At 36.9% G+C, this 14,356-nt stretch overlaps 1 protein-coding gene across 8 annotated transcripts in view; it reads left to right on the top strand.

Moving 5' to 3' along the window:
* usp54a (ubiquitin specific peptidase 54a) overlaps positions 1–14,356 on the top strand; it is a 69,997-nt gene that overhangs the window by 39,004 nt on the left and 16,637 nt on the right. For 7 of the 8 annotated variants that reach the window (XM_055018599.1, XM_055018598.1, XM_055018601.1 and 4 more), the window contains exons 7-15: positions 1,912–2,014; positions 2,107–2,253; positions 2,344–2,493; positions 7,336–7,504; positions 7,728–7,919; positions 9,365–9,499; positions 10,756–11,440; positions 12,361–12,485; positions 13,171–13,335. In XM_055018599.1, the coding sequence (XP_054874574.1) occupies positions 1,912–2,014; positions 2,107–2,253; positions 2,344–2,493; positions 7,336–7,504; positions 7,728–7,919; positions 9,365–9,499; positions 10,756–11,440; positions 12,361–12,485; positions 13,171–13,335 (1,871 nt within the window). The remainder of the gene's footprint in view (positions 1–1,911; positions 2,015–2,106; positions 2,254–2,343; positions 2,494–7,335; positions 7,505–7,727; positions 7,920–9,364; positions 9,500–10,755; positions 11,441–12,360; positions 12,486–13,170; positions 13,336–14,356) is intronic. The other variant, XM_055018602.1, reaches the window with a different exon arrangement.

The following is a 14,356-nucleotide window of genomic DNA, read 5'->3' as shown; positions in this document are numbered from 1 at the left end:
TCTTGAGGTGTTTTTCCTGCATACACGTATAGTGATTCATTCGGGTCCCACAAGATGTGCAGCCAGTTTATTTCATCCTGCCACGTTCTCTACAGGTGATTGTGTCTCTAACTTTGCAAGTTCAGGTAAATTAAACAACATATGTCAGTGAAAGGAGCTCAAACCTCCTACAACTTTCTAAACGAACCACTAGTTTGTTAGCTTAGAGTCGATTAGCTGTGTAAAAATATATTAGCCACTTGTTTAGTCTAAATAAGGTAACATTGACTACTATGTGTATCTAAGAAGCTAATGTTCACCTAAACAAGACAACCTAAGCTGGTATGTTAGCATAAAGATAACATCAGCTGCTGCTTTAGCCTCAACAAGACAACATAAGCTGGTTTGTTAGCATAAAGATAACATTAGCTGCTACTTTAGCCTCAGCAATATACCGTAAGATGGAATATTTGCATAAAGATAACATTAGCTTCCGCTTTAGCCTAAATGAGATATTATTATGTACATTAGCTTGTATGGGGTAATCTTAGCCTAAACAAGATAACATTAGCCTTAGCAAGGTAACATAACCTACTATGTTAGCCAACAGATGATGTTATCTGCTCCTTTAGCCTAAATAAGATATCATTATCTGCTCATTAGCCTATACAAGCTACTGTTAAACTACGCAAGAGATAGCATCAGTCTAAACAAGTAACATTAGCTGAAGAGTAGCTGAACAAAGCTAATCTTAGCCTAAACAAGACATTAGCTCAAACCAGATAACTTAACCTGTTATGTTAACTGAAAGATAATGTTAGCTGCTACTTCTGCCTAAATAAGACATTACCACTCTATATAAGACTAAACAAGCTAATGTTAGCATAAGCAAAATCAAATTAGCCTAAACAGGATAACATTAGCTTAAACAAGATAACACAAGCTAGTATGTTAAGCTTAAAATAACGATTGCTGCTAATTTAGTCCAGTTAAGATAGTTACCTCCTACATTAGCTTAAACAAGCAAACGTTAACATACGCTGTTGTGTTAGCTTTATCTTAAAGTTAGCCTTTTCCCTAGCTGAATAAGATAATATTAGTTGCTATGTTAGTCTAATGAAGCTAATGTTAGCTGAAATAAGATAACATTAGCTGCTATTTTCTACAATTTTTCTACAGATACACTTAGCCGCTAATTTAGTCTTAATATGATAATGTTAACAGTAATGTTTATCTAAAGAAGCTAACGTTAGCCTAAGCAAGATAACTTAAGCTGTAATATTAGTTTAAAAATGACTAATTTTAATTGCTGTGTTGCAGATTTTATTTGCTATGTCAGCCTAAGTCAAGGTTATGTCAAACTAAACAAGATAGCATTTTAGCTGCTATATTTGCTTACAGATAAACTTGGCCGATATTTTAGTCTAAATATATCAATGTTAACTGCTATGTTAGGCTAAAGAAGCTAATGTTAGCCTAAGGAAGATAACTTAAGCTGTAATATTAGTCTAAAAATAACAGTAATAAAGCTAATCTTAGTAGCTATGTTAGCCTAAAGAAGCAAATGTTAGCATAAGCAAGATAATGTAAACTGTAATATTAGGCTAAAAGTAATGTTGATGATAATTTTAGTTGCTATGTTAGCTTAATTGAAGGTAAAGTTAGCCTCAGCAAGATAACTTAAGCTGTAATATTAGTCTAAAAATAATAGTAATAAAGTAAAAATTTTAGTTGCTATGCTAGCCTAAAGAAGCAAATATTAGCCTAAGCAAGATAATGTAAGCTGTAGTATTAGGCTAAAAATAACATGGATGATGATAATTTTAGTTATTATGTCACAATTATTACATTGAAGGTAATGTTAGCCTCAACAAGATAGCAGTCGTCTAAACAAATACAGCAATAACTCCTCCTCTTCCTCCTCTTTCTCAGTAACCAGGCAGTGAAGATGTTGGAGTCGAGGGAGAAAGCAACTCCCAGTATGTTTGGGGAGCTGCTGCGAAACGCCAGCATGGGAGACCTGCGCAGCTGTCCGGTAAGACATGCTAAAAACATATGAACACCTGACGTTCATGACTCCAGTCTCTCAGGTGTAACAGACATCTTCCTCTGCCTCCTCTTCCTCAGAGTCAGTGTGGTCAGCAGCTCCGGATGGCTCGCGTCCTCCTCAACAGTCCAGAGATCATCACCATTGGCCTGGTGTGGGACTCGGACCACTCGGACCTGGCTGAGGACGTCATCCACACCCTAGGAACCTGCCTGCGTCTGGGGGACGTGAGTAGCAGCAGCTGATTGATTGATTTATTGATTGATTGATAAGCATTATTGTACAGTTGAGGAGCTGAAGTCTCGGTCTCTCTGCAGCTGTTCTACAGGGTGACGGAGGAGAAAGCTCGTCAGTCGGAGCTCTACCTCGTCGGCATGGTGTGTTACTACGGCAAACATTACTCCACCTTCTTTTTCCAGACAAAGATCCGCCGATGGATGTACTTCGATGACGCACATGTCAAGGAGGTAAGTTCACTGTCGTACAGAGTGGATAAACCAGCAAATTTAAATTTAGTTTAAACTAGGTAGACTGAAAAATCTAATACGATAAAATGCTTAATTCAGTCGATATCCATAATAGTTGATAATTAGCCCAGAGACGAAAACTTTCACTTAAATTTAACCATTTAAACCCTTTTTTGGTCCACATGTAATAACTTAAATGTTGATGTATTGATTTTAATATGTTAACATTTTATATTTATTTTACTTTAGAGATTGATCTTTCAAACAACAATCACCATTCACCTGTTTTTGGTATACTACTTTATTTTGTTTAGCAAATACATTTCACAAGTATAGAAATTAGACAAAAAATAAATAAAATAAATATTTTTTTCTTTTATTTATATTTGTATTTCCACATTTTTCATTTACTTGCATATCTTTCCTGTTGATTCTGTTTACATTTCAATATTTTTTATTTCCTGATTTATTCTTTTATTTATCTTTACATTTCCACATTTGTTGATCGCTTATTTATTCTTTTATGTTCCCTTTTTTTATTTAGTTAATCTGTCTTTCATTTTGTTCAGTTTAGAGTTACACATTTTTATTTGCTACTTTTTTAGGTATTTTTGTTAACATTGTCACATTTTTTTTTCCGCTTGTTGTTTTAGTTATTATATTTAGTTATTTATATTTTATTTATTTCTCTTTACATTTTCACATTTGTTGATTACATATTTATTCTTTAAATCATTATGTTTACGCATCCACATTCTTAAATTTAGTTAGTCATTCTTTTATTTTGTTCTGTTTACAATTCCATATTTTTTATTTACTTACTTTTTCTACGTATTTTTGTTTACATTTTCACACTTTTTTGGTTTGCTTGCTTATTTATGCTTACATTTGTCACATTTTTAAAATTCTTTTTGTTAATTCTTGTATTTATCTGTATTTAAACTTTCCACATTTTTCATTTACTGATTTTTTGTTTTATGTTTACATTGCCACATTTTTTATTTACTAATTTTTAAAAATTTTTTCTTTTTAGATTTCAGTTTTAAACTTACTTCTATAAGTAGTATTATTTTAATTTCTACATTTTTTATTTCATTTTTTTTTTTTTTTTACATTTATTTCTGTTTATATTTTCAGTTTAGTTTTAGGTACTTATTTTTTCTTAATTCTTAATTTTTTTTCACTTATTTATTATTTTAATAATATATATTTACATTTCTGTTTTTTAAAACTTCTATATGCTTTCACCTGTGTTTACTTTTCCACATTTTTCATTTACTTACTTATTCACTCAATTCCATTTTTATTTGTTTATTTATGTTTATCTTTACATTTTCCCATATTTTTTCTTTAATTTACGCTTACACATTTTTATATTTGGTTATTCTTTCTTTCATTTAATTGTTTAGTTATTTGTTGTTTATAGTTCCACATTTTTTATTTACTTGCTTTTTGTAGGTATTTTTGTTTACACTTTCCCCCCCTTTTTTTTGGTTCACCTGCTTATTGATGTTTCCTTTTGGCACACTTTTTATTCTTCATGTTAATTCTTGTATTTATCTGCATTGAAATTTTCCACATTTTTCATTTGCTTATTTTTTTTTTTTCATGTTTACATTCTCGCATTTTTTATTGACTGATTTTTTTTTCAAACTTATTTTTTTGGGGGTATTTTTTATTTACATTAAAAAATAGTTTACTTCTTCATTTATCTATTTCTGCTTACATTTAGCTTTACATGCTTACTTATTCTTTGTTTAAATTTTTCTTCACTTTTTTATTGTTTTAGTAGTGTGTTTATATTTCCGTTTTTTAAAACTTGTATGCTTTCATCTGATTACATTTCCACATTTTTCATTTGCTTACTCATTTACTTATTCACTCACTTCCATTTTTATTTGTTTATTTTTGTTTACAATCCCCCATTTTTATTTACTTATTTATACTTTGATGTTTTTCTCTTTACATTTTCATGTATTTATTCTTTTATTTATTCTTACATAGCCACATTTTTATATTTAGTTATTCTTTCTTTTATTTTGTTGCTTATAGTTTCGCATTTTTTATTTACTTGCTTTTTCTAGGTACCTTTGTTTACATTTTCATTTTCAATATCATTTTTTTGGTCCACTTGCTTATTGATGTTTACATTTGTCACATTTTTTTATTCTTATTCATTCTTATTCCAATTTTTCACCATTTTTCATTCATTTATTTTTTTATTCACTAATTTTTCAAATATGTTTTTATTGACACGTTCACGTTTTTTGCTTACTTATTTATTTTTAAAAACATTTACTTATTTTTATATTGTCAATTCAGTTTTAAGGGCTTGTTTATTTTCTCTTTAAAAATGTCTTCACGTATTTATTATTTTATTAATATGTTTATATTTCTGTTTTTAAAATTTCCATATGCTTTCATTTACATTTACACTTCCACTCATATATTTTAGTTTTTAGCTCTTTCTTGTTGCCCCTATTTCAATATAGAAAATCTAAACTGTCAGTTATTAATTTGATGTCAGACTATCAAATGCTATTCTTTTCAACTTAATAAAGCAAGTAATGACAGGTGATTGTGATTTAGAATGATCTGACATTTAAGCCTTATTGTACAGTGATGTCCTCACCTCTGTTGTGTACTCTAAGTCTGATATGATGCATCTATTCTACTGTGAGATAATTGTTTTGTGCTCGGTAATAACTAACATATGAAAGGTTTGGAACCAGAAATGTGTTTGTGGTTGAGGAAGTGACCTCACGTTGTTCCTGTCCATCTTCACTCCTTTCCTGCCTCCTCCTCTCTCTTCCATCACTGCTGCTCTCTAATAATGCCGTTGGAATGAGATGTGCCATTCCCTCTCTCCCTGTCGGTTGTGAAAACAAGGATATCCCTCTATTGTTTATCAGTCCAGCTGGACAGAAGCGAGGGTGTGGTCAGAGTGCTCACATCCCACCAACACTTTTGCTCACGCTGCAGACTTTCATTCTGTCCCCGCCTAAACAAACGCGCATTTTTTCACACGCCGCTGTCGGGCAGGTCGGCGTGTCGGATCTCGGGACGTCCCGTCAGATCCGAGCACAGCGTTTGGGGAAAATGGAGGAAAGGTTGAAATAACAAGCGGTCGCTCAAAGAGACAAACGGAGGACAGGAAGACAACGTTTTTCCATCACAGAACAGGGAAATATAGCGTGGAATGTTTCCTTCACTGCTGGGAGGTGAGCGGGACGTCCTGAAATGGCACACCGTTGGATGTTGAAACTTTTTTTTAAATCTTTGTAATTGTTTTGAAAAGTATTGGTTTAGATGTAAAAAGTCCACCTGAGTTTTTGTACTGCACTAATGATGACTCACTGCGTCATATGTACGAGGGACAGGAAGGGATTTTTTCGTTTAACTGGTAGAGTAAATCTAATCTGGGAGGTTTGTTATCATTTCCACTCATGAAAAAGCTTTCAGACTGCAAGTGAGGCGCCAGCATTTATTGTTGAGCCCCTGCTGACCTTCACAATACAGTTTCATTATTTCCCAGCTAGAACGTTGCTGCTGCTGCTGAAGTGATTCGGTCTGCAGTGTCCAGGTGGATGTTTTGGTTGATATGCTCTCAGCCAACAAGTTCTCATTAGTGGTCTTCTTTCATAGAAATGTCTGCATCAGAGGTGTCAAACATGTGGCCTGCTGGCCACCAGAGGGTCCAATCTGGCCCGTGGGACGACTTTGTAAAGTTAAAAAATTCCAGAGAAGACATTAACTGCAAATTGTAAATTTGTAAAACTATAAATTTAAAATAATATCTAGACCATGACATGTTTTGATCATAAAGTAAAATACTATATTTCTCATTGTTCTTTTGTCATTTTGTGTCTCATTTCTAATATTTTGTCTTGTTTTTGTTGTTTTCTGTCTTTTTTTTGTCTGACTTTTCTTGTTTGTCTCATGTTTTTGTTGTTTTTGTTTCTCGATTTTGTCGTTTTGGGTTTCCTTTTTGTCTCGCTTGTGTTTTTTGTCTTATTTTTGTCATTTTGCATTTTGCTTTGTTCATCCTTTTGTGTATCATTTTGTTTCTCGCTTTTGTCATTTTTTTGTCTCGTTTGTGTCATTTGTATAATTTTTTGTCTTGTTTTTGTTGTTTGTCCATTTTTTGCCGCTTTGTAACTTTTTATCAAATTTTTTGTCTCTTGTTTCGATTTGTGTCATTTCTCTTTTTTTTTTTTCATTTTCTCAATTTTGTCATTTTGTTTCTCGCTTTTGTCCTGTGTCTCGTTTTTGTCATTTTGTGTCTCGTAATATTTTGTCGTTTCTGTTGTTTTTTGTCTTTCTTTGTCTGACTTTTGTCGTTTTGATCATAAAGTAAAATACTATTTTGTTCAGTTCCAAATACCTGTGACTGAATGTCTTGTACTTTTGTAGACACTCTGAGTGCAAGTTGAAATGTGTACATGATAAACTGAGGCATAATGTTGTTGAAAATTGAATTTATTTCTCAGGTTGTTCATAATGTTTTGCACAAACATAATTCATTAAATGTGAATATTTTCAGAATGTACTTGTTTGCACTAAAACAAAGGAAATATTTGGAGTTGTCATTATTTATAGGTTATTAGGCTGTAATTTTACTGGTCACCAGTAAAATCACTGGTTACTTAGATTTTTGGGATGTATGTGACCCCTGAACTAACTTGAGTTTGACACTCCTGATCTAGAAGATGGAGGAGATGCTGCAGATTACATAGATCCAGATGATCTGCAGTAAACCTGGAGCAGTCACCTTTTTTGCCGGTTGGTTTTTCTGGCTTTTGAAGTTTCCGACCTCTTTGCATTTTTGTTTTCGTCCTGCAGATCGGCCCTAAGTGGAAGGACGTGGTTTCTCGCTGTATCAAGGGCCACTACCAGCCGCTGCTGCTGCTGTACGCCGACCCGCGGGGGACGCCCGTGTCGGTGCAGGACCTGTCCTCACGCCTCGACCTGCACCACCTCAACAAGGCCTGCTACGACAGCGAAGACTCGGGTAACTACAACACAGCTAGGAGTCGTAGTAGTAGCACAACAGCAAACGTTCAGGTAACTAAACCAGAATCAGTGGCTCTGTATTAGTTTAACTGTGACAGACAGCACTGAGGTAACAGCTAACGGCTGCAGTTAGTCCTGGTAGCGGCAGTGATGATGTCATGTCATATACCTGTGTGTCACCTCGCCACCTCTGAACCGCCGCCCCTCCCACACCTGGCCAGGCCGCGAGCCGTCAATCTCCAGCGACACTCGCACCGATTCGTCGACGGAGAGCTACTCGTACCGACAGCCCTCCCACTCTCACCATGAGTCCCTGGCCAGCCACTACTCCTCTGACTCCCAGGGAACCGTCATCTGCATTGAACGCCCCGACGGAGCCCTGCATGCCTCGCTCTGCAGCCTGGATACCATAGGTGGGTCAGCACTTTCATTATACTGTTTATCTCTACACGGTCCTGTATGGTGCGAATGAAAGCAGCCGCAGACCATCAGCATGTTGTTAATCACAGTAGGTTCAGTCAGCAGCCGCAGGACGTTTGTCTTTTAACTTACTGTGTGAATTTGCTGCTTCTGATCAGCTGGAGCTTCTCTTTATCAGACATTTGAGCTTCCAAGTTAATGACAATTTTGTGTTTCTATAGAGGTACTATCATTTGTGTTTTGTAATATCCACTTAAATACTTTTTTTACATTAATATTTGTTATTATCACATCTGTGTTACTATCTAGGTTATTTGATGCTTACATGCATTAATATCAAAATTATTGACAGTTTTGTGCTTTAATATCTAAGTTATTGACACTTCTGTGTATTAATAGTCAGGTTTTTGGCAGTTTGGTTCAATAATATCCAAGTAACTGACACTTTTGTGTGTTAAAACTCAGGTTTTTGACACATCTGTGCATTAATATCCAAGTTATTGACACATCTGTGTTAATATCTAAGTTATTTGACACTTCCATGCTTTAATATCATTTTTTTGTGTGTTAATATCGAAATCATTGAAGTTTTTGTGATTCTGTATTTAGGTTATTAATACTTGTGTGTTAATATCCACGTTATTTGACACTTACACCCATTAATATCAAAATGATTGATACTTTAAAATTCAGATTATGCCACATTTGTGCATTAATATCTAATTTATTGATTCTTTTGTGCCCAAATATTGAAGTTTTTCATACTTGTCTATTAATATCCAATATAATATCACTTTCATTAATTCATATATAGGCAATTGACTTTTTGTGGATTAATATCTAAGTTATTGACACTTTTGTGAGGTAATATTCGGGTTATTTATATTTTTGCATATTAATATCTAGAACATTTATGCTTTGTGTGTTAATATACAAGCTAGTTGTACTTTTGTGGACTAATATCCTGCTTTTTGACGCTTATGGGTATTATTCAACACGTGAAACTTTTATAAACAGTTGGCTAGTTGAGCTGCAGGTATGTTTGCTCTGAACGTGGCCCTTTTTATTGAGATATCTGTGGTGGATGTGATAGTGTTGGGCTATATATCTCCTCATTAATATGAACTTGTTTTAAAGCTTTGATAAATGTTTGTCCGACTGTCAGAAATGATCAGGATCCAGACTTTTGATCGGCCGCTGAGCAGAAGTTAAAAGACAAACAGGAAACAGAAACAGCAAAAGGAGCTCCGTAATGTCAATAACAAAACCGCTCACTTTCATTTATTTACAGTTTGATTTGATCATTAATAATCCATTCCTTCATGAGACAGAGAACTGACCTGCTGTTAGCCAGTCACATGCTGCCATTCTTCTTCTTCTTCTTCTGTCACTGTGTTGCATGCTGTAAGCATCTGTTGCCATGCTTCTCGTTGCTAAGGCCACGTGACGGACAGTGAGCAGCACCAGTCTCTGAGGAAGGGAGGCGGGGCCGGAGATAGGAGGCGGAGCTCTAGCCGCCACCGCCGATCTAAACCCGACAACGAAGCCTCGTCTGCCGGTTACCACAGTGAGGGTAGGCGGGGTTTGGACCAATCAGGGGATGGGAAGTTTGAAGGAACCAATAGCAGGGCGGAGATTACATCACTCTGACCTTTTTCTGTTAAACCCGACCTACACATAACAACATAGCTACTGAATTATTATTATTTATTTAAAGGTAATTACTTATAGACGAGAAATTAATTCTTCTAAAGGCTGATAGCAAATATAAAACTAAATATTAAACTTAGCTGCAAATTAAGTGAACACTAGCTACAGCTAAAAATACAACTAAAGAGTCATTGACCTGTTTCTGCTGCGCCCCCTGGTGTTTGGAGACCAGAGTGCTGTTTGTTTACATGAGAGACAAGTTGGTCATTAACCCAAATTAATCACACTGCTTAATTCATAGTGAGTTAAGATCCAAAACACTGACACTTTTGTGTACAAATTGTTGAACCAATTATCTGATAGTTGGTTCAACATTCAATATTATTATATTATATTATATTATATTATATTATATTATATTATATTATATTATATTATATTATGTTGTTGTAAAAGTCCAATGTAACAGCCCTAATTAGAAGCTGTTTGGACTCAGAGGACTTTTTCTGCACTACAGCTGTTTATAATAAATTACATTCATTACTTAGTGTAATTATCTGCCTTTTTCCTTTACCTAATAATTCTCACACGACCATGGCATCAACTAAAGACAGCGCAGGACATTAAACAGACATTTCTAGTGGGAAAAGGTCGAAAAAGCTTTTCAATGTCTGTCCCTGTCTTGTATTGCTGTAATAAAATTAGAAGGGTGGTTGGAAGATACTTCAAATTATTATCAAACAACAGCAGCACATATTAACTTCTAATATTGGTCAATTATAAGTTGGTAATAATTTAAACTTCAGACATTAGTTTGGGTTAATGAGCATTACATGTGAACAAACTGTAAACAGCAGGTGGCGTTGCAGGCAGGAGCAGATTGAACATGACCCATCAACTGTGTGTTGATGCTACAATTAAACAGTGTTGTATCCAGAACAGTAGAAGTAAGTTTGGAGCTGCACAGTGATGTCCTGATTCTGAAGGTAGCAGCTGTTTGGCTGCTTCATTCTCATCAGATCATTCATTCTTTATTCATTCTGCTGTCACTCCTTAAGTATAGACTCACCTGTGGTTATGGTTTTGTTCTGCTCATGTTCCTTCTTTCGCTTTTCCTCCCTCTGTTTCTTTTCGCTTCTTCTCTTATTCCTGACTTCTTCATCTTCCACCTCCTCCCAGGAGAGACGTTGAAGGAGCAGCAGGTTCCTCGTCACCTCCCCAAACCTTCGTCCTCCTTCTCATCCTCCACCAGCCGCCTCCGAGACTTCAAGGAGACCATGAGCAACATCATCCACAGTCGACCCCTCTCCTCCTCCTCCTCCTCCTCATTACCGGCCGCTGTCCTCTCCTCTGAAATCGCCTCCTCCGCCGCCAACCACCACCACCTCCCTGCCACCGCTCCCTGCTCCTCCTCTGCCAAACTGCAAGACTGGGAGGCCGACAGCACCAGCAGCGAGTCCAAGTCCAGCTCCTCGGGGGGGATGGGGAGGTACCGGCCGGCGTGGAGGCCGCGGAGGGAGACGCTCAACATCGACAGCATCTTTAACCGCGAGAGGCGCAGGCAGGCGGGATACAGCCCCCTGGGAGCCGTGCTGCTCAGCGATGCTGGAGTCTCCGACGGAGCCTCCTTCGCAGAGGACGTGAGGTCCATCAGGCCGGGCTCCTCCTGGACTCTGCCCACCTCCTCCAGTGGCTTCAGAGCAGCTGGAGACGCAACAGGAGGCAGAGGTGGAGGAGGTGCAGAGCTGCCTCTTCCTCCTCCTCCACCTCCTCCCAGGCTGATCCAGAGGATGGAGAGCGGCTATGAGAGCAGTGAGAGGAACAGCAGCAGCCCCGTCAGCCTGGACCTCAACCTGGGAGACAGGTGATCCTTACAACCATGTACTGATCTGTATTAGGGAGCGATGATTTGATGTTTTTAAGAGCTGATTATTGGTAGTCAGGAACGGTTGGTAGCTGATATACAATAACTAAAATATTTTATTGTATTAAGCCTTTTGAAAGATAGGCCTAGAAAAATGTTTCTTACCACATGCTGCTATGCACGCCATCCATCTCAACATCCTCCGAAATTTCCCTCTTCTTGTTTATCTGATTTTGCTGTTTCTTTGAATGGTCTATAGGCCTGTTGTGTATAGGCCTACTCCTGCATTTGCACTTACAATGCTGTCAATAATTTCCACCACAGCCTCCATAATTCAACCTGGAAAGAGGTAGAAAAAGGCGTGCAGTTCAAAAAAAACAACTGAAATACCTCCCAATCACTGAGATGTAGATTCACACTGAAGTAGAATTATCACAGGAACGCGAAATATGGTGGGTAATTTGTGGTGGAATTTTTACTTTACAAATCACAGACATGGCGGATTCACACGGAATTAAGATCACAGACATCCTCTGCAGTTATTACAAACCACCACTGGTCCCGAGGTAATGCTGATCCTGTGTGAATAGGGCTATTGACTGAATATGTAAAACTTACAGAGCTCAAACCCATCAATTAGCCTTTCAACACCATCAGCTAACACAATGTAGCATTAGAACACAGGCGTTATGGTTGCTGGAAATGTTCCTCTGTACCTGTATGGAGATATTCCATTAAAAATCAGCCGTTTCCAGCTACAATAGTCATTTACCACATTAACAATGTCTAGACTGGGTTTCTGATTCATTTAATGTTATCTTCATTGAAAAAAAACTGCTTTTCTTTCAAAAATAAGGACAAGGGACCCCAAACTTTTGAGCAGTAGTGTATATGACTGAGTCTTTGTTTCTTCTCTTCAGGGATTATGTGGCGAAGAAGCCTTTGTCGTCCTCCTCTTCCTCAGGACCGTCGTGGAGGAACCTCCGGTCGAAGAGCAGCGGAGCTCTGCTGCAGGAGCACAGCTCGACCAGCAGGGGGAGCCTCGGTACGACACCTGTATGATTCAAGAACAAAACAAGAATGTTTTAAGATGTGTTTGTTTTACCGTGATATAAAACTATAGAAGATACGGACACAATATAAAAAAAACACTTCAAATAGAAATATAACTTAGTTAGGAGAAAGTGTTTTGTGTTTTTTGTTGTTTGTTGTCAATTTGTGTCTCTTGGTGGTAGTTTTGTGTCTTCTTGGTTTCAGTTTTTGTTTCTACCTAGGTAAATTTTTGTCATTTTGTGTGTCTTTGTGGTTATTTTATGTCTTTGCTGTGGTTTTATATCGATTTGTGGTTGTTTTGTGTCCCTTTGTGGTCACTGTGTGTTTCTTTGTGGTTGTTTAATGTCTCGTTGTGGTAGTTTATTGTTTGTTGACATTTGTCTGTATAGTTAGTCAATTTTTGTCATTTTGTGTCTCTTTGTGGTCATTTTATGTCTCTTTAAGGTAGCTTTTTGTCTTTAAGGTTGTTTTGATGGCTTTAGTGGCATTAAAAATGTCTGTTTTATCTTGATATAAAACGACAGAATACAGATTCGGCTTAAAAAAACTGTTCTAGTAAAAATTTTGTCCTGAGTTGAGGAAATGCGACACTTGTGCATCTCACTAGTTTCCATTTTGATGTCAGGCAGGTGAAAATGGTGGTGTATGATGCCTTGATTTATTTATTGTTGTTGCAGCGCCCCCTGCAGGCCGCAGCGAGCTGGACGAGCTGCAGGAGGAGGTGCTGAGGAGAGCCAAAGAGGAGGAGCAGCAGCGGCGGCAGGAGAAGGAGAGGGAGGCAGCGCTCGGATTCAACCCACGACCCAGCAAGTACCTGGACCTGGACCAGCTGCAGATCCAAGGTACAGACACACAACAGACACACAAACAAGGTGTACTAAAGTCCAAGGTCTTCAGTTTTCATTCTTTCCTGCCACAAATGGAAACATCATAACCGAGACGATTGTTGACTGACAACGTTGCTGATTTTAGCAAAAACCTTCTCTTTGTAGTCTTGTGTCTAGTTGTCTTTACTGTCATTTTTTATCTTTGTAGTTGTGCGAGATGTTTGTGGTTATATTGTGTCTATTTGAGGTTGTTTTTGTGGTTGTTTTGTGATTTTAGTGGTTGTTGTGTGTCTTTGTGGTCGTTTTGTGATTTTAGTGGTTGTTTTGTGTGTTTTTGTGGTCATTTTATAATTTTAGTGGTTGTTTTGTGTGTCTTGGTGGTCGTTTTATAATTTTAGTGGTTGTTTTGTGTGTCTTTGTGGTCGTTTTGAGATTTCTATGGTCGTTTTGTGTCTATTTGAGGTTGTTTTATTTGTCTTTGTGGTCATTTTTGTGTCTATTTGAGGTTCTTTTATGTCTCTTGGTTGTCGTTTTGTGATTTTAGTGGTTATTTTGTGTGTCTTTGTGGCCGTTTTGAGATTTTTGTGGTCGTTTTGTGTCTATTTGAGGTAGTTTTGCATTTCTATGTGGTCATTTTGTCTCTTTGTAATCAAGTTTTGTTGATTTTAGTGGTTGTTTTGTGTGTCTTTGTGGTTGTTTTGTGTCTTTTTGAGGTTGTTTTGTGTCTTTGTGGTCATTTCGTGATTTTAGTGGTTGTTTGTGCCTTTGTGGTAGTACATTTCTATGTAGTCATTTTGTCTCTCTTTGTAATCAAACTATGGGTCTTTGTTGTCGTTTTGTCTGTATTTGTTTTTGTTTTGTCTCTTTGTGGTCATTTTGTAGATGTTTGTAGTTGGTTTATGTCTGTGGTTGTCTTGTCTCTTTATTGTCATTTTGTACCTCTTTGTAGCACTATAGTGGCTCTTTGTGATCACTGTGTTCTTTTGTGATCACTTTGTGCCTCTTTGTGGTCATTTTGTGTACATTTTGTGATCAC

Source organism: Amphiprion ocellaris, chromosome 16, assembly GCF_022539595.1.
Source record: "Amphiprion ocellaris isolate individual 3 ecotype Okinawa chromosome 16, ASM2253959v1, whole genome shotgun sequence".
Classification (NCBI taxonomy): domain Eukaryota; kingdom Metazoa; phylum Chordata; class Actinopteri; family Pomacentridae; genus Amphiprion; species Amphiprion ocellaris.
This window is presented reverse-complemented; position numbering and strand designations above follow the sequence as displayed.